This window comes from Girardinichthys multiradiatus, chromosome 13 (genome assembly GCF_021462225.1).
Source record: "Girardinichthys multiradiatus isolate DD_20200921_A chromosome 13, DD_fGirMul_XY1, whole genome shotgun sequence".
Taxonomy (NCBI): domain Eukaryota; kingdom Metazoa; phylum Chordata; class Actinopteri; order Cyprinodontiformes; family Goodeidae; genus Girardinichthys; species Girardinichthys multiradiatus.
The window spans coordinates 20,605,284-20,629,932 of record NC_061806.1 but is presented as its reverse complement, the minus strand read 5'-3'; the positions used below and the strand labels follow the sequence as shown (position 1 = coordinate 20,629,932).

General features: G+C 41.3%; 1 protein-coding gene and 1 long non-coding RNA gene across 3 annotated transcripts; one reads left to right on the top strand and one right to left on the bottom strand.

Annotated features, from left to right (window-relative positions):
* Positions 1–340: 340 nt before the first annotated feature.
* Positions 341–23,503, bottom strand: itgb8 (integrin, beta 8). Of its 2 annotated transcripts, XM_047383855.1 has the most exons (15): positions 23,367–23,503; positions 21,133–21,218; positions 17,295–17,466; positions 17,101–17,207; positions 16,769–16,908; positions 12,843–13,008; positions 11,859–12,017; positions 11,665–11,760; positions 11,423–11,515; positions 10,558–10,698; positions 8,509–8,929; positions 8,167–8,389; positions 7,937–8,040; positions 3,120–3,283; positions 341–1,414 (listed from the first exon to the last, which is right to left on the bottom strand). In XM_047383855.1, exons 1-15 carry the CDS (start codon positions 23,452–23,454, stop codon positions 1,286–1,288), a joined length of 2,289 nt encoding a protein of 762 aa, XP_047239811.1. In that variant the 5' UTR covers positions 23,455–23,503; the 3' UTR covers positions 341–1,285. The 2 variants fall into 2 exon arrangements, 1 of the variants encoding a protein (XP_047239811.1); XR_007041010.1 differs by lacking the exon at positions 341–1,414 and having other exon boundaries at positions 3,257–3,283; positions 7,937–8,036.
* LOC124879348 lies at positions 18,468–24,638 on the top strand. The gene is made up of 4 exons (XR_007041011.1): positions 18,468–19,369; positions 21,884–22,077; positions 22,615–22,745; positions 23,356–24,638. It is a non-coding gene; the product is annotated as an uncharacterized LOC124879348 (long non-coding RNA).
* The last annotated feature ends 11 nt before the right edge of the window (positions 24,639–24,649 follow it).

The window sequence follows — 24,649 nt, the reverse complement described above, 5'->3', positions numbered from 1 at the left end:
CAGTATCGTGTTAGAAGAGATGATTAATAATGCTACCTTATTGCTAAAGCCTCCCACAGTCCACTTAAAAACTACAGTATCTGTTTTGTTGTGCAGCACTACAATGAATTACGGAAAACCACCTTTAACTTAATCAAAATAAATAATTATTAGTGTTTTTACCTGGCAAGAAAAATAAAACAGATAGTACCACAAAACACTTAAAACTACTTAAAATATATGAAATTTGAGTAGGATTGAACAAAAGCAAAAGTTCAGGTAATCTCTTCTAGTGCATAAAGTCTATGTAGATTCCACCTTAGTCCTCAGTACCATCTCGTTCGTACCTGAAAGCCTCAAGTTCGTACCTGAAAGCCTCAAGTTGTCCAAACAGTTCTGAAAATAGATCATCGGCAAAAGCATGAAAGTATGGCAGTGATGTAGGGCTCACGTGTCCAGGTGTTCATTGTTGTATCACTATAAATAACTGTTGATTATACATATTTTAAACAATGAATCTCAGTCATTGTTGTTCCAGTGTTCAGGTGGATTTGTTACATCAGCTTCAAATGCCCAAAGTTCTCAGCTCTCCTGTTCTAGAGTGCCCACAGTTTTCAGTAGTATAATGCAGCTTTTCTAGTGCAAGTTTACCTTGTTAAGAACAGTCAGAATACAGAATATTATTAATCATCCAACACATGTGACTTAAAAAATGTTAAGGGCAAACAATCATTGGTTGAACAGTCAAAGCAGCTGAGGTCAAGTGTTTTTGCAAAGAGGATTAAGTTCAATAAGTTGACCACATGGGGGCAGACAAGGACAAGGAGACGATGCACGTGGTGCATGAACTTCTAACATCTAGTGTTACAATTTAAAGTCATAAATAAAAAGCACAAATGCAACTACCAGCTCAACACATACACACACAAACAAACAAACAAACAAATAAACAAACAAACTCATCCATATGTTAGAGAAGTAGCTCTGCATGGATTTGAGAGGAACCATTTACCCTGCAGCCTCTTTGCTGCTGTAGATGAAGAAGAGGTGACGACTTGTACTCTTTGTTCATCTTGATTGACAAGATACTGGCCACTGTAGTCACAAAGTCTCTCTTGGTTTGGGCAATTGATTTCAAAGAAATTAATTCCATTGAGGTTTTGGAGTCAAGTTTAGCATCATCCTGTCCTTCACATAATGTTCGTTGGTGTCAGGGAATGTAAGGAGCAGAATATTAGCTTTTAGTCCAGCTCTTCTTCTTTGTAGCCTCGATGCCTTCATGTAGACTTCAAAATTCATGCTCTGTTTAGAACTGCCAGTGTTCATCAAGAGGCATCTTATGAACCTGTATGTGCATCTCCACTAGGTGGTCAGGCGGACGGTCCCTCCTGTAGGTAACTGTTTTCTCATTGGTTGTAGGAATATACGAGAGATCCTGGAGGCCAAAAGAAACACACAGTCAGGAAAAGCTACAAACTCGAACGATGCAAACAGTGAAGTATTCATGAACGCTTTTATTTGGTCACATTACAGCCACAACCTTCAGTGTCGTTTAATGGAAAAAATAGAATGTTGAGTTTTTGTCATTGTTTAACATAAAACATCTGAAAAGTGTGGCTTGCATTTCATTAGCCTCAAAGCATAATTCCCTCTGCCATGAGACTAAGCATTTGTATTTAGCTCCCACAGAACTACCATTTGCAGCTTGAGCTTTAGGCTAATGTCTCTACCAGCTTTGATTATCTAGACTGATTTTATTTCGGCCCATTCTTCTCTACAAAATTGCTCCTGATAAGTCAGTTTGAATGGAGACCTTCTGTGAGCACCTGTTTTGCCACAGATTCTCAATTGGATTTTAGGTCTGAACTTTAATCAGGCCTTTGTAACATATGAGTATGCTTTAACCTAAACTACTTCATTATAATTGTATGTTTAGGGTTGCTGTCCTGTTAGAAGGGGAACCTTCGCTCCACTCTTTGGTCTTCATGATATTAGTTCAGAAATTTACTTTAACAAACATTTAAGGTATTCACAGAAGAGCTGTATTTATATTGAATTACACTTAGGTGGACTGTATAATAATTTTTAGAGTTTTTAAGACGGTTGGTTGCGCTGGAGTTTTTAGGGGTATCAAAGTAAAGGGCACTGAAAAACATGTACTCTTTCCCTTCCACTTTACAATTATTTCCTACTTTTCTTTTCATTTGTCTATTAAATTAAATAGCTTACATTGACTTTGGAGGTTGTAATGTGAGAAAATGTGAAAAAAAAAGTCTATATACAATGTACACAGACTCATGGGTCACGTAGCTAATAGGCAAACATTTAAACATATGTTATTTCTTTCAGCATGCTATACAATTCAAATCCAGTTACACACTGTCCAATTTGTGTAGTGGCAATCCAGTTTAGATCATTCATTCATTCATCTTCTAGTAGATAACGTACCAATCTTTTCAAAGTTCCTGTTTTAAGCTGTTGTTTTCTTTGTCTCAGAGGCTTTTTTTGTATGTCGTTTAAAACGTTTTTCTATTTTAACAGCAGCCTCATTTAGATGGACTTCATGAACTTTCAGAATACCTATTTACTACATTTTATATTCATAAAGGACATGAGTACATCTTAACACACCATCAGTGCTGTAAATTAAATTTCCCCTGCGAGAAATTAAACATTAAAAACCTGAAAGACAAGTGAGGTTTCAAATGATACCAAAACAATTAAGGCCCAAAAACAGTTTTAGTAAACTGTTTTGCAGTTGTGTTATGGGGTATATACATGATGATTCAAATCCCCCTTGAGTCACACAGAGCAATTTAAGCCCACACATCCTGAGAACACATATCTCTTGTATCCCCATATTTCTACAAACCCCTTCTTCTCAAAGGTGCTTTATGTCAGAGTAAGGTCAAAAATCTGGGAACTGTAGATGTTGAGCAGGGAGTTGAGAGGAAATGTTAAAAACAGCTGTACTCAACAGAGCAGATTAAAATTTCTCACTCTTCAGTGGAGGAAAACTCGTTAACATATATTTTCTCTAGATTGGAGGACTCCCTAACGTCTCTCAGGACTCCTGGGACACAAGGCTTCGCCTAAATTAAGAGCCTGCTGCGCTCATGAGGTGACATTTGAGTACTAACCTTTCCAGTGCAAGGGTAGCCTAAATCTGCAGCAGCGCCCCCTCGTGGCATGACTCTCCTTTGCAGCAGCAAGCGTGACACGGCCACCACCACTAGCCCGCACAGCAGCGTCATGGCACACACACACAGGAAAGTTCCAACCAGCCGCCCACAGCTGACACGCTCTGTGGACGGACGAAACAACAACTTAACATTCAAATAGTTTCACATTAAGACCTGGAACTAGAAGAAAGAAGGAAATGCAAAGCACTATTTTACAAAGGCAGACACTATATGGACACAATACTATTGTACTGTTTTTCTAGGGTGAGATGATTTTGCTTCAAGCAGCTTCAATGAATTTTAAAAACTAGAATAGTGTGCGCAGGTTTGAATTTATCGTGGATATCGTGGAACAAGCTTCTGGCATAATTCTGGCTGGATATTTGATCATTGTTCTTATCAGAACTGGCAGAGCTCATTTAAATTGACTGGTTTCCTGGTACAGACTTGGCTTTTTAGTGCAGTCACTATATTTTCTGTTGGGTTGCAGTCGGGCCTCTCCAGAAGTTTAGTATTAGCCTGCTTTGTCCATTCCCTAACCAGTTCTGACTTGTTTTTGAGATGATCGTCCTTTAGGAACACCCAATTGTGTCCAAGTCTCAGCCATCTAGTTGTTTATTTGTGATGAAGTTAGACAATTTAAAGGTATCATTCCTTGCCATTTAACCAACTTTGCGAGATGCACCAGTATCAATGGCAGCCAAACCAGCCAATAACATGATGCTACCACGACGGTGTTTGACAGTTGGTGTAGTATTTGTAGGTTTAAAAAGTTTCAATGTTGAATCCTTCAAACATTCTTCTAGTCATTGTGGTAAAACTGATTTTTTTTTCTCATCTGACCATAAGACCTTGTTCCAGGAGGCATTTAAATTGTCCATATGGGCCCCTTTCATTGTCATTGGTACTTGAAGATGTTGCTTTTGGAGCAGATTTCTGATCCTTAGCATCCTCCAAGTTGATGTTAAATTCACTTCAAAGTAGACAGTAACATAATTCTTTAGTGGTTTCTGGGTTGTTGCCAAATATCTGGGCCAATTGAGTTAAACTTTGACACAGCTGAGTGTCCAACTAGAAAATGATCCAAAATCAAAAAATCAAAACAGTTTTTAAATGGATGAAACAGAATGCAACTATATATAACAGTTCTGAAATGGTCTAGACCTAAACCTTATTTCAAATGTATGGACTATGCTGAAATGTCTGCATCTTCCCCACAACTTGCTGGGTGGACATTTATCCAAATGTTAGACATGTTGATACATTTGAGCCTGCATATATTATTTTGAGCCTATTTGGATAAATGGAAATCTCAATTCAATTTAAAACTGCAACCTGATTATTATTTTTAAAACTGTTTGAGGTTTTTTGTGTGTTTATTAATCCACCCTGGAAAAAGAACTATTCACAAGCGTCATTAAAAGCCCCAAACTAATGTGCATTCAAACTTCTGACAAGCAATGTATTTAATGGCTTCATAGCTTGCATGCTAAATATGCCGATAAGGTTGGAGATTCCTCATGATACTTCTAAGAAGCTGTGTTTGAGATTGTCTTGATTACTAAAATACTGTATATTACCAAACTCCTCTGTACTCCATAACAACCACAAGCGCCTGCCTGGTCCAAGAGTGGTTTTAGTGCTCATTTTTCAACTTCAAGGGCTCATATTTTGCTGTCTTAAATTTACCTCTTTTTCTTTGCTGTTTTAGTCCAAATCAAAGGGGGTGTTTTGTCCCAAAGACAGCACTACGTCTGAACCATTTTCTATTCCAGACTTTTCCATAAAGCTTTTTAACAATTAGCTCAGCCGACCCAGAGCATGATGCTACCACTACCATACTTGACAGCCTGGTACAGTGTTTGTAGGTGTGAAAGCTTTACAAAAAAGAAAAAGTATATATCACTGTTTCTGACCATTTAGAGCAGAAGTTGAAACTGAGTCTATTTGGCAAAAGAATTAAAGGATACATTCTGCTAAATGAGATCTTAAGGAAAATTTTTTAACTGAACTGCAAGTGTAATTTGGAAGAGAGTGTGAAAAAGGATCAAACGTATCCTGTTCATACTGATCTTATCCTAATAAAGTGCAAATTCAATGTTACAGAGCAAATAATGTCTTGTCATATATAGGTGCATTTGTGTCATATAAGTCATGAAGGCAAAAAAAGTTATTACCATGGCACTTGCATTTACATGAGTACAGTTTTATAAAACTTGTTTTTTTAAAGGTGCACTGAAATCATTGAAACACACAAACTGAAATACATCCTTAGGTAATACTAAAGACACCTACATAAAGCTAAACACACACAGTGTTCAGACAGAGGCAGCGGTGCCAGTGGTGCTTTGCTGAACACTTAGCTGGCTGTGTGTGTGCTGGGGAGCATGTGCGGATGACGGGTTGATCACTCCACACAAAGAGTCCAAAGAGCTCTCTGACATTTTGTAACTGGGTTTCCATAGAGACCTGGCTCCCGCTGCTCCCAGGGAGCAGTGGGTGTGAACGGGAAGAAAGTGTCCCGTCGGGCTGGGGAAAGAGGGGTGGTGTGGGGGGACGCACACAATGAACGGTGCTGTTCCAAAAATTTAGAAGGCAGGGATGAACTGTAACACTTGGATGTGCAACACCATGTGTGTGTGCACCGGTGCAGATTAGGTGTGTGTGTGTGTGTTTGTGCATGAGAAAAAAACAAAGTGAGCTGGAAGCTGAAAGAAAATGTAAAATACAGCTGTAACACTGACAGCCAGCCTGCTGAATCAAATCCACCAGGGTGTACTAGAGCAGCCATGGTAGCAACGGAAGTGACCTCCTAGGAAAGCATGTGTGTGTGTTTACATTGTTCTGGTCTTTTGCTAATGTGAACCTGAGCCTGACCGGACTGCGAGCTGATCTGAAACTGATACTGACAGCTGTCATTACCAAGTAAATTCAAATATCAGACATGTTAAAGATTCAGTCCAAGAACGAGGCTGAAGTAAATTTGAATATCCTTGAATCTTGGCATGTAACTTAAAAATGCACAACTGGTCAGTGTTTGAAGGTACTGTTAGTAACCTAGGAAAGAAAACAGCTGTGAAAAACTAAGTAGACCAAATATTTCATTAGCTTGTTAATAGCTCCCCTTTAGCAGATGTTACTTGAAGTAACATTTATCCTCATCAACATTTGAGACCCTCATGACATATTGAAAGAGTACCTATCCAGTTATAATGATAATCTAATCAGTACTGCAAATAGTAATTTAGAACATTTAATTCAACTGAGCAAGATAATTTAAGTGATGTTACAGCAAAACCATCCACAAATTCTCACTCTTCCACCACTGTGCTTGGCAGCTTGTGTTACACATTTGTGATGAGAAACTGAAATGGGTGTGGGCCAAATGTGGTACTATATATTGTGGCCAAGCAGCTCTAATTCAGCGCTGTCCATCTAAAGTATGAGTCCAGAAGCTAATAAAGAACCTAAACGGTGTTGCCTTGTTGGTTTTATAGATTTTGTTTTTGTAAAACCACTTAGAAACTTTCTTTTAGTTTTAGATTTTGCTTGCAGTCTGTAGCAGGGAGAATTCGTCATGTAGCTCTTTTGTTTTTTGTACCGTCTCATTGCATTCCATTGTCCGACCTCTGGATGAACTTGCTGGGATGTCTACTTCTGGAAAAATTGTATTGAACGTTTTTCACTTGGGAGAGATCTTTTTCATCGTAGAATCATAGATTCCACATTATTAACATTATTATGCAAATTGCCTTGAAAACCTTCTCAGTCTGAAGTGCAGCCACAGTTGCTTTAGTAAGATTATTGCTGATGTCTTTCCATCCTGGTGTTGTGTTAATGCACAACCCCAAATCAGTGACAATGACAAAACCTCTCCCTTTTTAAATGTGCTCAAACTCACTGTTAGTCAGTTAAATTAGTGCATTTGATCAAAAGCATATGGCCGCTACTTATCTTTTTATTTCCATGGCAACTAAGTTTTTTTCTCAAACATTGCTTTTGTGTTTTAGTCAATAAAAAAAAGTTACAGAGTTCAGATCTTAATCCTGCAAAACGTCCTATAAAAATTACTTATTGAAATCTCATCTCAACACTTGTGTGCAAATAAACAACAAACAATTTTGGTTTGCAAAGGCGGTATAAAAAATTCTGTACGGTTCAGGTTTGCATATCTACTTTTACTCTCCAGCATTATCTTCAAGTCAAATCCATGCCAAACACTCGATTTAACATGCAGCTCATTGCTAATCACTTTTTACCTTCCTCATATGTCCAGAAGCTATGTGCAAATTCTGTGAATCTATTACAATAGCTGTAGGTGCCCTACCCTCTGAAATCTGTTGTTGTTTCTAAGCAGCAGGAGGAATGTCAGACGAGTAGGCAGCCTTTTGAAATGTGTGCATGCAAAACAGCCCAAACTCAAAACATGATCCTTCTGAGCCCTCCATGTGTCCTGAGAGCATTCATGTTAGTACTCTAAGCCGTCTATTTGTGTTCTGAAAATCCAATAAGCACAACACATGGTGAGGAGAACACTGCATAAAGAGCCTGGGGTTCTCCGAATATCATGATTTGTTTGACATTGCACCATAAAACAGCAGCTTTCTGGCTTCAAAAACTCAACCCAATGAGTACAGAACAATTACCCACTCAGAACCATGGAGGCAATGTAACAGCTTTAAACAAGAATGGCTGCTCATGACAACTTAAAATATGTTAAGAGTGTAGCAATGTGGCATTTGTCCCCAATCTAAAACAGTTCCTACTTGTTGTACCTGAAACATCTTTTATGGAGCCAACATACAGTGCGCAGGTGGTGTTGCATAGACTTTTTTCATCTTGGGAGAGAGTTTGAGAACGATGACAGTCCACACTCTTACTAAGAAAGAAAAAAAAACTATGAACGGACAAAACTAATGACCAGGTCAATGGTATAACATTCTGGAAAATTGCTATAGGAGCAGATGTTGTAGTTTTAGAATTTAAATAGTAACTGACAAAGTACCAGGGGGATTGTTGGGTGAGTTGGCAGGTAAGACATCTCTCACAGAAGTCTCCTGAGTGTTGAGGGTCATCACACACACACTTGCCACACACACACCTGCCTCGCCCACTGCAAAGCAAGCCATCTGGTGATTGGCAGATGGTCTCAGAGGTGGGACAACCACAGCCATCACCTGTCCACCCATCCTCGCACACACACTCTCCTGACACACACACACCTCGGCCTGAGATTGAAAAACAAAAACAGTAGGAAAAATTACTCAGACATATTAGGATAATAGTGCCTTATCTTAAAAAATCTGTGATACAAGTGGAAATAAAATTTAAAATTTTTTAACCTTACCTCCACACAACAGTCCCTTTTCATATGAGCAGGAGAAGTCATCCATTTCACAGTATTTCCCATATACCACCCCGAGCCTGCTTTGCTCACACACACATTTTCCGCACTCGCACACACCACGCCCACTGCAGTTCACACTTGACCCATCTGCTTTGCAATTTCTATTTCGATCTGAGATTGAGTCTTTCATGTGTCCATGGTCTGGCCTCTGCTCTTGGGTGACACTGCCCTGGCTTCCTCTGCAGGATGACTGGTCATTCCCATCACACTGGCCCATTGGTCCGCATTTGCATTGACATTTAGAATGGATCCTGATGACAGTGGATTCATTGTAGCCCACTGGACGTACTAACATTGTTACATCTTCATCTTCACCATCATCAGCGCAGGAGTGTTGGCCAACGGTGATATTAAAGTAGACCTGCAAGAAAAAAAAATGCATTCTTAGCTATCTGCTAACTCAACAACTACTGGATGAAATTTACATTCATGACACCCTGCCATAGAAACATTTTTCTTTCCTTCAGAGTTGCACTTTAATTGAGCTGAGGCGTGTTTTCATTTATTTCCAGTTCAGTCTCATCATTTTGATATTCTGAATACTCTCTTATTTGTCTTATTGGTAAATACACAATTCATACAAGCTATATGTTATTGTTTTTTGTCACATTGTGGCACATTATGCGAATACTTCATACTTTGTAATACAAAACTTTGTTTAGATTTTATGGAATGCAAAACTGTTAAATGTAGCACAGGTTGCTAGTCCATCATAGGGCAACGCAGACATGCAGGACAGACGCGTTCACTCCTAGGGCAAGAGACCTAGAGACCTAACATACATGTTAGTAGGAGAAGGCAGGCGTACCCAGAAGGAAACCCAAACATGCATGAGGAGAACACGCAAAGATCCCCAGATTCAAACTCAGGACAGTCTTACTGCAAAGTGGGTTGTTGAGTGATTTATTCGCCCAACAACATAGTACTCCGATTGTGATCATGCTGAAATGCTGTTACCAATTCACATTTAGGTTTGTAACAGTGCACAAAAGAGTCTGCTGATGGTTTTGGAAACTATAATTACACATCAGTTTAGTTTCACTGTAAACTTTAAATAAATTTGTAATAAAACAAAAAATCTCTAACCGGGTAGCTCTGTTTCGCAGTGTGGGATCAAATACAATATACAGTTCGCTTAGTAAGGAAATATGAAAGCTCCACCAATGCCATTTGTCCAGTCTGTTACAACACAAGACTTTCCTTAGTTGACTTTGACAAAAGATAATTCTTCATGGATGAAGTCTCTAATAGAGCCCAAGTAGAGTAACAGCGAAACTCAGCTAAACAATAATACTGCTGATGACCATACATAAAAAAAGATCTGAATCTACAGTCAAGCCCTCTCATGATTTTTATCACTGTTCTGGTAAATTTCGGTACTTTCCATTATACTAATACATAATAATTTAATCCACCCATGGATGAAAAGGCTGGGCATTAATCTGTGCACAAAGGCGTAACTATGAGGCGATGAGTAAGCTCCTCGGTTTTCGACAGAGAACCCCCAAATCTTTTGGTGAGAACAAATCACGATTTAGTGGAAGAACAGAACATTTCTTACTTCACTGGATGTACAACTCGACCTTTTCTGAAAGTAGCATTAGAATTATTGGTACAGAAAAACTCTGTTACAGTATTAAAATGAGCTTTCTGGGCAGGTGTTGGAACAGGAATCTAGAAGGGCCTGTTTCTAAATATAAGTGTCTTAGCTGCCAACATTCAGGCTCTCATGTTGAGCAAGGTAGAGGTTTCAGGAAGGAAAAAAGGTAATGGAATCACATGGGAATGTTTTTTTCTGTTAAATACAGGCTTTAATCCGCTCAACGCGGATTATTTGCCAAATCTTTTCTATCACATGAAGCTCTCAGTGATGTGTTTGTACACTTTAAAGTAATCCGATACGTCCTATACACACTGTATCACTTCTCTGGATGCCTCTTTTTCAATGCATTTTTTAAAAACATGATAATTGTGTGTTTTTGGATTTACCGCCTGGCCTGGGTGCACCCCCGAGCAGCCCTGGTCCTTGGCAAAGGATCCGTGAGGACAAAGAGGAGAAACAGACACCCAGTACCTGCTGACTGCCTTGTCCTCCACTGACACTGACACCGCCACCTCTGACAACAACCTCTGTAAAGAACAGAAACAGTTTTAAATTTAAGGTCTGAAGCTCATCCAAATTTCATTATTAAAATCAAGGGTAAAAGGAAAGAGAAAGGAAACAAGCTATGAATGCTTTCTTTCTTTCTTTCTTAGATTTCTGAAGACAAGGAGGTGGGGCTAAAAATAGTGTCTTTGTGTTCGTCCAAGGTTAGGACACATGGTTTCCGTAGGGATCTGATAGCTATTATAATGGAAGCTTCTGTTCAGGCGCTGCAGCTTCTGTGTGTGTGTGTTTGTGCGTGTGTGTGTGTCTGCACGTATGCATTGCAGCTTACCCAGATATGTGGATTCGGCAGATTCTCGGAGCAAACAATGACTGCTTTGCCGCAGGCAAACTTAGCCCAGAGGCCTCTGGCAGTCGAACTAGCTCATGGTCTCACATAAACACAAATGGGCTCACACACACACACACACACACACACACACACACACACACACAAGGCCTAACCCTCTTTAGCCTTCTTCTATCCTGTGTTTTTGTTTTTCATTTTATTTTCTGTTTTATCCGTCCGTCCACAACCTTCTCCCATTATCTGATTTCCCACATTGAGAAAATTGAGCTGTTGAAAATGTAACCTGCACTACATAAGCCTTTGCAATTTCCAGCTCTTGTGCTTCTTTACATGCCCCTGTTTTTGCTGAATGAAAGAGACAAGTGTTTTTCAGAGGAACCATGGGTGACTGATTTTACCTTATATGCATCTACCACCAGATCTATAAGGTTCGGTGCCTGAAAGACGCCCAACTTTCCCAGGAAGGAGCCAGGTAGAAGATTCACTAACTCCTAAAGAAGGAAACATAGCTGAGAGTAATATCGTAACTAATCCCACCAAAAGATCTGAAAATATACTGGATTATGCAAATATATTGTAAATAAATGTTATATTGCAATATTTTAGATGTTAAAGATGAGTTATATCATGCAAAAATTACCTCATACCACTGGTACTGCTTCTTCTCCACAGCGAAGATGGGGTAGATATGGTTTTCAAGTAGCTTGTCAGACAGTTGACCCAAACTGGGATGATCCTGTGAAGAAGATGATTGAAAGCAGGAATTTAACTGTGAGGAAGTAAGGTGCGACTGCAGATTCAGATTTACAGATTTACACCTGACAGGTCTCTCACCATCCTTGTGCTTCCAGTGTAAATGTTGTTCACCACGTGACACCGGCCGTCATGTGGTGTTACGATCCCAGCCAGCCTGCTGTCCAGAGCGAGGTGAGACGGCTGGTCTGTCATCAGGAGCAAGAGACGCTTTGCCTCTGATCGCCACCCAACTGCACGCTGCCATAGAACAAAAAACACAAGTCTTATTTGACCATTTGCTTTTTATTTTAGAAATGTATCAGCAGAATTTTAGTAACTCTGTATAGAAAATCTCTGCATTGGCTGTAGTAGGATGGCTCATATAGATGGCTCTATGTGGACTTTGACACACTGCCTCCCAACTAACACCACCACAAATCTACATCTTCTTTGTTTCTGGAAAGCTGTTTCAAAATTTCCCCCATAGTTAAATCCCCTTAAATCACTTCTTATCTATTTAGTCACAGCAACTAATGTGGAAAACTGCATGCTTTTTATTTTAAGGATTTACAAGTGTGGTTAAAAAGACCCATACTGAAGCATTTTATTCATCTGAACTGCATTAGTTTATGAGATGATCGGGTCTTTCTGCAATGCCAAATTTAAGCAAAAGCAGCAGAAATTCCCCCCGTTATCAATCAGAGTGGCTCCTTCTTCATGTCTGTGAATCATCAGACAGTGTGAGAAAATGGTACCATGTGTGCACATTTGTGTATTTTGGGAACCTCACTCAGTTTATAGTACGCATGACGTAATGGAGAGTCTATTTCTGAACATGACCACCTCCGAGGCGATTGAAAACTTGCCTACTGTTTTCTCTACTCACTTGCTGTGACTCAAAGCCCCCATGCTGTCCTTTTGTGAGCTGCATTGACTGTGTCTGCCATACTCTTGCAGTGGTGTCATTACTTGAATGGGATTCCAGCAGCAACACACAGTGCTGAGTCAGAGTGCTTCCATTCCAAGTGTTCCAGCACAAATGCCACTCTCAGTGTCTGACGGGTCACTTAATATGGTATTCACCTGGCAGACAGCTGCCTGTAGCATGGCGTCCAGTCCTCCCTCGGGCGTGTCTACATTACCGGAGATACGCTGTCTCTTCATCACCCGTGTGAACTCGCTGATGTTGCCAGTCATGCTGAGGACATGGTGGAAACCGTGGGCTGGGCGACAGTGGATCTGGTAATCACTGGTAAAACACACACACACACACACACACACACACACACACACACACACACAAATGAGGCGTAATCTTTTATTACAACTACCAGGAATGCAGTGTAAAGCACACAATCATGCCACCATTAACCCACAAACACATTTTCTATCCTGATGACACTCAGCATTATCTAACGATAAAGCTTAATAAATCCAATAGGTTAATTAGACGAAAAGCATATATTAAAGCCTGCGTCGCCTTTGGAGCAGGACATCTGAAGAGCAAACTGCCCAGTCAGTTACATGCTCTGAATGGCATTAACTTTGCTTCCAGTAACCATGTAAAGAACCTAGATGTCATCTTTCACCAGACCATGTCATTTAAGTCCCATATAAAATAGTTTTTTAGGACATCCAGTTTTGTACTTCTATGGAATATTTTGCCAAAATTACAAACATCCTGTCATAGAATTACTCATAAAACTAGTCTAAGCCTTTGCTTTTTTAATGATTGAATTGGGTTGGTATGAATGTGATTTGTTGGAAATATTAGTGAAATTGTAAATGAACTGAAGAAGTCTTTTCTTATAAAGTGCCTTGACAAAAAATATGTTGTAACTTAGCACTATAAAAATAACTGGAAATAAATTAAATAAAACTTAATTGATGAATGACTTAAAGACATTGGCCTCTTTCACATTATACAGGTCCTTCTCAAACAATTAGCATATTGTGATAAAGTTCATTATTTTCCATAATGTAATGATTAAAATTTAACATTCATATATTTTAGATTCATTGCACACTAACTGAAATATTTCAGGTCTTTTATTGTCTTACTACGGATGATTTTGGCATACAGCTCATGAAAACCCAAAATTCCTATCTCACATAATTAGCATATCATTAAAAGGGTCTCTAAACGAACTATGAACCTAATCATCTGAATCAACGAGTTAACTCTAAACACCTGCAAAAGATTCCTGAGGCCTTTAAAACTCCCAGCCTGGTTCATCACTCAAAACCCCAATCATGGGTAAGACTGCCGACCTGACTGCTGTCCAGAAGGCCACTATTGACACCCTCAAGCAAGAGGGTAAGACACAGAAAGAAATTTCTGAACGAATAGGCTGTTCCCAGAGTGCTGTATCAAGGCACCTCAGTGGGAAGTCTGTGGGAAGGAAAAAGTGTGGCAGAAAACGCTGCACAACGAGAAGAGGTGACCGGACCCTGAGGAAGATTGTGGAGAAGGGCCGATTCCAGACCTTGGGGGACCTGCGGAAGCAGTGGACTGAGTCTGGAGTAGAAACATTCAGAGCCACCGTGCACAGGCGTGTGCAGGAAATGGGCTACAGGTGCCGCATTCCCCAGTCCTGGGCTACAGAGAAGCAGCACTGGACTGTTGCTCAGTGGTCCAAAGTACTTTTTTCGGATGAAAGCAAATTCTGCATGTCATTCGGAAATCAAGGTGCCAGAGTCTGGAGGAAGACTGGGGAGAAGGAAATGCCAAAATGCCAGAAGTCCAGTGTCAAGTACCCACAGTCAGTGATGGTCTGGGGTGCCGTGTCAGCTGCTGGTGTTGGTCCACTGTGTTTTATCAAGGGCAGGGTCAATGCAGCTAGCTATCAGGAGATTTTGGAGCACTTCATGCTTCCATCTGCTGAAAAGCTTTATGGAGATGAAGATTTCATTTTTCAGCATGACCTGGCACCTGCTCACAGTGCCAAAACCACTGGTAAATGGTTTACTGACCATGGTATCACTGTGCTCAATTGGCCTGCCAACTCTCCTGACCTGAACCCCATAGAGAATCTGTGGGATATTGTGAAGAGAACGTTGAGAGACTCAAGACCCAACACTCTGGATGAGCTAAAGGCTGCTATCGAAGCATTCTGGGCCTCCATAAGACCTCAGCAGTGCCACAGGCTGATTGCCTCCATGCCACGCCGCATTGAAGCAGTCATTTCTGCAAAAGGATTCCCGACCAAGTATTGAGTACATAACTGTACATGATTATTTGAAGGTTGACGTTTTTTGTATTAAAAACACTTTTCTTTTATTGGTCGGATGAAATATGCTAATTTTGTGAGATAGGAATTTTGGGTTTTCATGAGCTGTATGCCAAAATCATCTGTATTAAGACAATAAAAGACCTGAAATATTTCAGTTAGTGTGCATTGAATCTAAAATATATGAATGTTAAATTTTCATCATTACATTATAGAAAATAATGAACTTTATCACAATATGCTAATATTTTGAGAAGGACCTGTACAGGGGTTGGACAATGAAACTGAAACAACCTGTCATTTTAGTGTGGGAGGTTTCATGGCTAAATTGGACCAGCCTGGTAGCCAGTCTTCATTGATTGCACATTGCACCAGTAAGAGCAGAGTGTGAAGGTTCAATTAGCAGGGTAAGAGCACAGTTTAGCTCAAAATATTGAAATGCACACAACATTATGGGTGACATACCAGAGTTCAAAAGAGGACAAATTGTTGGTGCACGTCTTGCTGGCGCATCTGTGACCAAGACAGCAAGTCTTTGTGATGTATCAAGAGCCACGGTATCCAGGGTAATGTCAGCATACCACCAAGAAGGACCAACCACATCCAACAGGATTAACTGTGGACGCAAGAGGAAGCTGTCTGAAAGGGATGTTCGGGTGCTAACCCGGATTGAATCCAAAAAACATAAAACTACGGCTGCCCAAATCACGGCAGAATTAAATGTGCACCTCAACTTTCCTGTTTCCACCAGAACTGTCCGTCAGGAGCTCCACAGGGTCAATATACACGGCCGGGCTGCTATAGCCAAACCTTTGGTCACTCATGCCAATGCCAAACGTCGGTTTCAATGGTGCAAGGAGCACAAATCTTGGGCTGTGGACAATGTGAAACATGTATTGTTCTCTGATGAGTCCACCTTTACTGTTTTCCCCACATCCTGGAGAGTTACGGTGTGGAGAAGCCCCAAAGAAGCGTACCACCCAGATTGTTGCATGCCCAGAGTGAAGCATGGGGGTGGATCAGTGATGGTTTGGGCTGCCATATCATGGCATTCCCTTGGCCCAATACTTGTGCTAGACGGGCGCGTCACTGCCAAGGACTACCGAACCATTCTTGAGGACCATCTGCATCCAATGGTTCAAACATTGTATCCTGAAGGCGGTGCCGTGTATCAGGATGACAATGCAACAATACACACAGCAAGACTGGTGAAAGATTGGTTTGATGAACATGAACATCTCCCATGGCCTGCACAGTCACCAGATCGAAATATTATTGAACCACTTTGGGGTGTTTTGGAGGAGCGAGTCAGGAAACGTTTTCCTCCACCAGTATCACGTAGTGACCTGGCCACTATCCTGCAAGAAGAATGGCTTAAAATCCCTCTGACCACTGTGCAGGACTTGTATATGTCATTCCCAAGACAAATTGATGCTGTATTGGCCGCAAAAGGAGGCCCTACACCATACTAATAAATTATTGTGGTCTAAAACCAGGTGTTTCAGTTTCATTGTCCAACCCCTGTATTTATACAGAACAAATGTAATCAGATAAAAGAATTTCAAAAAGTAGGTTTTGCTACTGCAATATATGATCTTTAGCAGGTGCATCACTAAATTTGGAGAGAACCTTAATATTTGAAATCCCATTACTCTCTTTGTATCATAAAATAGGGAGTGCTGTGGACTGACTGAAAAAAATAGCGTGATAAGTTAAACTTAGAAGTCAGATGTTACATTCGCCGACTACATAACCCAAATGATAAATTCTGCTCCATACCTGCAGGGGTTGTCAATCTTAGAGGGATGGACACTAATATAAGGTGAGACAGGTTTGTCCACAAACGAGCCAAAACCCAGCCAAAGGTCTGAGGTGTGCTGTGCCATCCGGCGGGACAGCGCAATGCCCACCGTCTTGAGCTGCAAGACAGAAAGGAGCACAAGCAAATGAGGAAGGAGATATTAGTAAATCAAAAAGAATAGAGAAAAATGAACAAAATAAAGACGCTTGCATGAGAAGTGGTTTTTCCCTAGATCCTCATTTGTTTGATAAATTGCATTTTCCCTCAAAAGAGCAGTGGTAAAGTGATAACCAGCAGTCTAAATGCCTACATGATCGAGGTTTTCCTGCATGGAGGCTGATACATCCACCAGATAGTAGAGATCCACAGGATAGCGCTCCAGTTGCTTCACAGCCACAATAAAACTGACCTCTGAACCTAGACACACACAGCATATAGAAAAAAAAACTGTGAAGTAACTTTGGTATAAATGTGACATAAAATCCTGAGTTTCAGCTTGTGTACCTGGTCGTAGGGTGATGCTGATTTCTTGTGGCGACACTTGTGTGCTGCTGAGTGTAGCGCCGACCTCCACTTTGACATCTGAATGCTCCATGAACTCAGGTCTGCAACCTCTCCTGCGAAGGTTGTCCGGTAGATCGCAGCGACGGCTCTGTTCAGCCCCGTGCAAGAAGTCCTAGGTGCAAATGCATGCCAAAATTTAAAACAGGGTCTTTTTTATCCCTTCTAACAATTTTAATAGATAAATGTTATGTTTTACATAAAAATATAACTCCTTCATTCTATTGAGGTTTTATGCCTAACTGGCAACTCCGAAAAGGAAAGCAGGACCCATTCCATGCTGTTTTTAGTTTGGGCCGGCAACCGCCAACTATGATTGAGGATACTGCCAAGCAGTGGAAGGAACACTTAGAGGATCTCCTCAATCCAGTCGCCATGTCTTAGGACGGGCAAAGGTGAGTCCATTACCAGGGCGGAAGTCACGGTTACTTGAAAAAAGCTCCCTGGTGGGTGAGATCTGCTCCAAGATGCAGAAGGCTCTGGACGTTGTGGAAATATCATAGTTTACATGCCTCTTTAATGTTGTGTGGAAGGATGAAACAACACCTGTTGGTCCAGTTTTTTAGGAAAGGGGACCGGAGAGTGTGTTCAAACAATCAAGACATCACACATTTTGGTGTCCCAGGGAAAGTTCATTTTAGTGCAGTGGTTCTCAATCCTGGTTTTCAGTACCCACAGTCCTGCATGTTTTAGGTGTTTCCCTGTTGCCACACACCTGTTTAAAATGAAGGTGCCATTAACAGGCTTCTGCAGCACTTGATGGCATTTTAAGAAAGTTAGAAAGGAGACTCCAAATGACTGCAGAACTTCAGACTCCGAAGGAGCAGTGTGGCTTTCTTCCTGCCTTTGGAGCGGTGGAACAGATTTTTAACCTTGCCGTTTTTCAGAGGGTAATGGGAGTTTGAATATCCAGATCCAACGTGTTTTGCGAATTCCACATACAACTGCGTCTCTTGAGGTATTTTGTTCACAGACTGTCTCTAATGGTCTAATCTAGTTTTCACTACTGGAACCCCAGGTTCTCATCTTTTCTCTATGCAGATGATGTGGTCCTGTTGGCATCTTCAAGTAATGATCTTAAGAGTCCACTGGAGTGATCTGACGCCGAGTGAGAGGTCTGAGGCCATGGTTATAAAGCAAAAAAGGTGAACTTTTTGCTCTGTCTGGAGATCATTAATGCCTAAAGTAGATGAGTTCAAGTATCTGAGTGTCTTGTTCATTAGTTATGGTAGAAGAAAACAGAATATGGATAGATGAATCAGGACATTGTCTGCAGTAATGGATTTGCTGCTTCAATCTGTTTATGAAAAAAAAGCCCATCCAAAAAGCAAAGCTCTTAATTTATTGCTTTGTCTGTGTCCGGCCTTGTGATCATGAGATACCAATCATTAAAAAATTGATATCTCAGAAAAAAGGCCATTGAAATTAGCTACCTCCATAGGGTGGCTGAACTCATTCCAAATTTTAGAAGAGGGACTAAGTACCCCTTCTGGACAGGGAAAGCCTGGGTATCCCCTTGAATTAGAAGGAGGGTGTTGCTGAGGAAAATGATGTTTGAATTTCCCCCCTGGATCTGTCATCATCCTGTCATGATCTACCATTTAGTATTTTGTGTTTGTTTACTTTTTCTCAGTTGGAGGCTTTCTGTTCCTCCAGGCCAGTAGTTTACTTCTGTTAGTTGTTATTTCCTAGAGTCTTGTGTTTCATGTGTTTTATGTTTTCCTATAGATCTGTTTTCCCTGGGTTTTGTTAATTAGTTTTCTTTTTCCTCCTCATATCTCTGTTTTCCTGTGCTGTCACGTCTCATTAGTTGCAATTAGACACATTCCCTCAGCCTCCCTGCAGCCCTGTCTACACCTGTTACATGTTTCCCCTGATTACCCGCCTCCCAGTTTCATTGGTTCACACTCCACTTCCCTCAGTTTAAAAACTTGCTGGTTTTCATTGTTCCTTGTTGGTTCCTCCTGTTTTCTTCCCTGTAGGTACCTGGCTTCATGTCCTTGTTCTGGCTCACCCATGTAAGTTATTGTTGTTATTAAAGAAGAAACCTTATAACTCACCATGCTGCTTCCGATCGTTCGTCTGCACTTTGGTCCAAACAAACCACACCAAATTATGACACATCCATGACAATGGATACATATACTGTATATGGATGGAAGGGTGGACAGACACTGTTGTAATGTCTTTATTTGAACTACATCCAGTATTAGTGCGGCTAGTCTGAATAAGAGAAAGTAAAAGTGAGGTGGAAAAGTGTGTATTTCCTTTGTCTTTCCTCCTTTCATGCTTCATTCATTCACAACTGCAGTAGCACACGAATGCAGTGTTAACAGGATGTGGTTTCCTTTGGTCTTTGTAAGGTGCATTGATAAAAAAGTGAAACCATTTTTACTATCACTTACATTGGTTTCATTTTCTATTTGGTACCCTTTTATTCTGTCTGTATTGATTTGAGACATAGTGACTGGGCATGAAAAGCACCACTAATCTATTATTTAATCCATTAAATGTTTATATCGAAGTACTGCTAGTTTGTGTTTTATTCCCCCCCAGGATAAAAACAGTAATCGGGGGGGTGGAGGGTGTTACTCAGCCTGAAACCCCTTGGTAAAAAGGTGCTTAAATTGTTAATTGTTAGCTGCCTCAACAGCACAGCCCACCAGTGTCACACCTCGTAGCTTTGGAATGGATTACTGACATTTCGTACTTTAGCTTGTTGAGAAATGCACGGAAATGCAGTACAGTGGCTGTGGAATTGTAAAACTTTTTTGCTGTATGTGTGTTCACAGTGAGTTATTAACCTCTCATGGGTCTGATTTCAAGCGTGGGACGAGACCAACATGACTGTGCAGGCATGTAGTGAAACGGCTTAATTAATGGGGGATTTCTACTAATGTAAGACAGAAAAATCCACCAGAGCGAGGCATCAAACGGTGTACAAGAGTTGAGACTATTACTAAATGTATGACCATAAGCTGAACCTGAAAGCTAGACTGGCTTTGGTTTATTTTTAGTTATCATTGTGGTAAATTTTTGCCCCTGACCACCTCTTTAATACTTAAAAGTTTCTGATAAACTTCCTGGGACTTTCCTCCCTCATATAACTCCCTCAGTAATCACCGATTTGGATTTACATAAGCACAGCTGAGGGTTTGTTTTCTGTTCTTGTCCAAGCATGGCTGTGTGAGTATGTATATGTGTGTAGGAGGTTCTGAAGGTGATGTTTGAAGGCATTTGGCCCAATGACATGAATTCAGAAGAACTTTGGCATGGGAAGGGGGCTGAACACACTCTTGTTGACATTATGCTTCTACTAGTGTGATGTCACTGCATGTGTGTGCGCATGTGCCTGTGTGTGTGTGGTAACTGGTGTGGCACTGCGAGGCTTTGGAAATTCTCAAACCTGAACCAGGGGTGGGCTCTTCACAAGAAAGACAAGACACTGAGTAAGAAAAAAACAGAGACAAACAGAAGGGCAGATGTGGCGATATGCGTGAGCGCAGAGACTAAACACACAGATAAAATGTGGCTCCGTCTCTGAGAAAATGTTCACAGAGAAGCTGACGCGCTTTCACAGGTCACACAGCGCAGACCGCTTTGGGCTCAAACATACACATTATATTCTCATTTGAGAATGCCACGAACTCTTTGGTGCGTGTCATCTGGAGGAATGCTGGTGAAAGGCAGCCATGCTCCCACTGTTTGCTTTAGTTCTTTTTTTGTCTGTTATGGATGAGCACATACACACATTGACACACACTTGTGTACACGTTCCCACCTCCTGGAAACACCAAGCACATTGTGGTCCACGTCGGAGGCAATCTGCGCAAGAGGTGACGCTGGGCGACCAACACGCTCTGGCTCCTGCAGATAGATGAAAACAAAAAGCAGCAGAGAAGAATCTGTGATTAGCATATGAACACGTCAATACTCATTAGTCATGCGGCAGAACCTCTGTGGAGGTTTAAGACCTCATATCCACTCATGATGAGGGAAGCACCACTTGGCATCTCGCATCAAGCTATTCAGCACAAATTAGCAAGTGTTCAGCAGTGTGGGAACAGGTGCTGGAGATTATGGAGTGGTTTAATCAACCCTTTCCCACACATTCACACAAAGTAACTTTAAACAGCATTTTAAGAAAGAAATACAGCAGACATGTTGGATTAGAAGGCGAGGGCTGGCTTCCTGTAGCAGGATTAATGATTTATTGGAGTGATTTATCGGCTAAAATCCAATTTCCTAGAGCCGGTTTTGTTAATTAAAGAGCAGAAATGTGGGACAAAGGCAGAATGCGGGTCTGAGCATCGCTAGCAGATAGATTATCAGGCTGCTCTGACCCAATTAGGTGCTTTGACCTCTATTAAACCCCCTTCAATGCAGTGATTTAACTGTTCACTCAAAATGATGGATGGTAATGTGAAACTAAAGGCTGATGTTGGAGATGCACATATCAGGCTTTTCCTGGCTGATACCTATTCTTTGAAGTTCAATTTTGAATGTTGTTTTACTTTTATTTTCACATATAGAAGTCTCAAAATCTCTGGCAGATCAGTTTGTGCATCTCTAGCTGTTGTGGTCTGATGTAACATTTGAAGCTGTGAGTTTGGGGATTTCCACTCAGAAGTGACAAGCAGGTATTTGTGGACCCAGGTGAAGGAACGCTCAACACTAAATCCCTGGAAACACAAATCTGACCCAGAAAGTTGCCATATATGTGCAGGTGAGTTTTGTTTTATTTTTTTCTTATTACTGTGTAGATTTTGACCTGAGCCAAAATAGAGATTTGAACTTTGACAAGATACTGTCCTCATTCAGTTTCAGCATCCAGATTAATGTAGTGTACCTGGCACCAATTTTGAGGCATCTTTTACACTTGGACCAGTGCATTTAATTTGACTAGATATATTTGTCCCAGTCTATTCTAATATTTATTACTGGAGCTTCTCATCCTATTTGTAGTAGTTGCTGCCATTATCTTTCTTTTTTTTTCTGTAGAAGATACACTCTTACCATTTCTCTGCAAAGTCATTGAAGGGGCTATTGCTGCTATTAGTGGTGTTAACCATAGGTAGTACTTGTCGCTCAGTTTTTCTCTGTTTATCTGTGTTTCTCTCCCACATAAAGCTTCTGATCAAACTAATGCTGCCACAAACTCTGTGTGCTCTCTTTTTCTTTGACACTGAAAGTGCCCCTGAATCAGCACTTCTTTGTGTTTGTTTGATTTTTTCTTTGTCTGCTCTTTCTGCTCAATTCCCAGTCAGGGCAGAAGGTCAGTAATTTGGAGCCTGGCTCTGCAGTACGTTTTTTCCTTTTAAAAAGAAGGTGTTCCTTTCCACTGTCGCCACATGCTTGGTCAAGATGAGAGAGTCCTGAGCAGCCAGTGACTTGGTTAGGCTTCTACTTAAATTAAACTTGAATTATTGTTCACTTGTGCTAATTGTTTACACATTTTTATTGTGTTTTTTTTTATTCCGTTATTATTTGTGTCATGTTTTTTATATTTTAGTATAACCTCACAGTAACAACACAACTTTTCACTGCGATTAATGGGGTGTTCAGATTCAGATTTTCATGGGCAACTACAAACTGACATCATTTGATCAACTGAATCTAATTGCAGTGAGCTGTATGTAAGGTCAAATTGTACTGAATGTACGTGTAAGTTAACTCGCCTATGCCATTGCAATTTATGGGTATGAATTTTATTGATCTAAACTTAATTTAGACTGAACTGAATCAGATAAAGCATCATAGCAGTTGGACATTTTATAAAGTGCCTTTAGATGGTATCCGTTTAAATGGAAAAACTGAATGGAATTTAATTGGAATGTCTTAAATTCAACTCATTCTTAATGAGGGAAAAAACACTCTAATGTGAAAAGATCTTTATCAGTCCTCTACAGGGATGGCGGACTGCGATTAGAGCTACTGCTGTGCAGCAATTGCTTGAGATGACTGCACTAATTACTGAGATATTATGTAATTGGCCCTTATTAAGCCTCCACTCACCGCCGCTGGAAGCCTCAGCGCAGACAGTGACCGCCACGCAGCAGAGCAGGAGGATACGCAGAGGACCGCTGCGTTGCCAGGAAGTCATCCTTCACACTCTGGGATGCCTGAGACGAGAGAGCCTGAAACGCTACTAGAGGTGGAGGTGGGGTCGGACCGGGTGACACTTAGCTCCGTGCGTCCGGCGCCGCGCCAACAATAGCCGGGACTGCCGAAGCGAGCCACGGGACATTGTCCTTCACCCAATAACCCCCTAATCCCGGAGAGGTGTTTACAAACCCCGGCTCAAATGAGCTTACAAGCGCCCTCCCCCGTGGACCACGGGACAAAGGTGGACTGCAGCGACAGCTGCGGCTCAGGTCCCTCCATCTATTTTCCAGGTGTGTTGTCGCTCTCTCTCTCTCAGCTGCCCAGTGGAAGTCTGAAGCCGCGCCGAGGGGTGTTACTGGAGTAGCGAAGGAGGCAGAGAGAGCGAAGAAGCTGCTTCGTTCAGCTTAACCGGCGCACTCCGACGTCGCTGGCGGAAAACATCACGCACTGGAGTCCAGGAGAACAAGCGTGTTTTAACCGCTGCACTGACTCAGGCAGCCGGATGGCATGGCAACGCGTTTACTCCGAGAGGGGAGGGAAGAGAGACAAATAAGGAGACAGAGGGGAGGGAGAGATGGGCTGTAAAGTGCTTTCTACAACGAGTTGTGATGTGGTGCATTCCAAAGTGAACCGTGGCCTTGGACTGAGCGTTGATGTTTATGCTGCTGCTTAGGGGAGCCATTTAGCAGCACTGAGAGCTCTCGTGTTGGGGGGTGAACCTGAATCCTGGTGGGAGGATGAATGATGGAGGACATAGCCAGAACTCTAGAGGGGTTCACAACCTGGAGCTCCAGGCGGAGGTCTGTCTCTTTTGTGCTGGGATTCCAGTGACTCTGAGTAACCTCTCCTATTCAACTCAGCTCCAGCCAGATTCTCGAAATAACACAGCATTTGGAGCCAGAGCAAAACAGAAAAGGGAACAATAGCTTGTCCTCCTCGTGGTATCATCCTGCTTGGCTCTTCTAAAAGTATGCCAAATAAAACAGACCGAGCCAACCCAAGACACAAGCAAACTGAACTGTAGCGCAGCAACCCTCATTTCCATCCTCTACTCAGCTGGTAAAAATGTCTGGGCTCTATAAGCCACAACAGAATTTCTATAGGAACCAAGAAATGTATGTTTTGGTACTTTTAACAAGCACGCCACATTCTATCAATAAATATCTCATTTAAATTGAATGTTACATAAGCAA

Bases quoted from the DNA above. Each gene is read 5' to 3' on its own strand.
- itgb8 (XM_047383855.1), bottom strand. From the start codon at position 23,454: ATGACTTCCTGGCAACGCAGCGGTCCTCTGCGTATCCTCCTGCTCTGC. The intron at 17,467-21,132 runs GTGGGAACGTGT...ATTTGCACCTAG, and splicing joins GTGCTTGGTGTTTCCAGGAG to GACTTCTTGCACGGGGCTGA. The intron at 11,516-11,664 runs GTAATTTTTGCA...TTCCTTCTTTAG, and splicing joins AGCAGTACCAGTGGTATGAG to GAGTTAGTGAATCTTCTACC.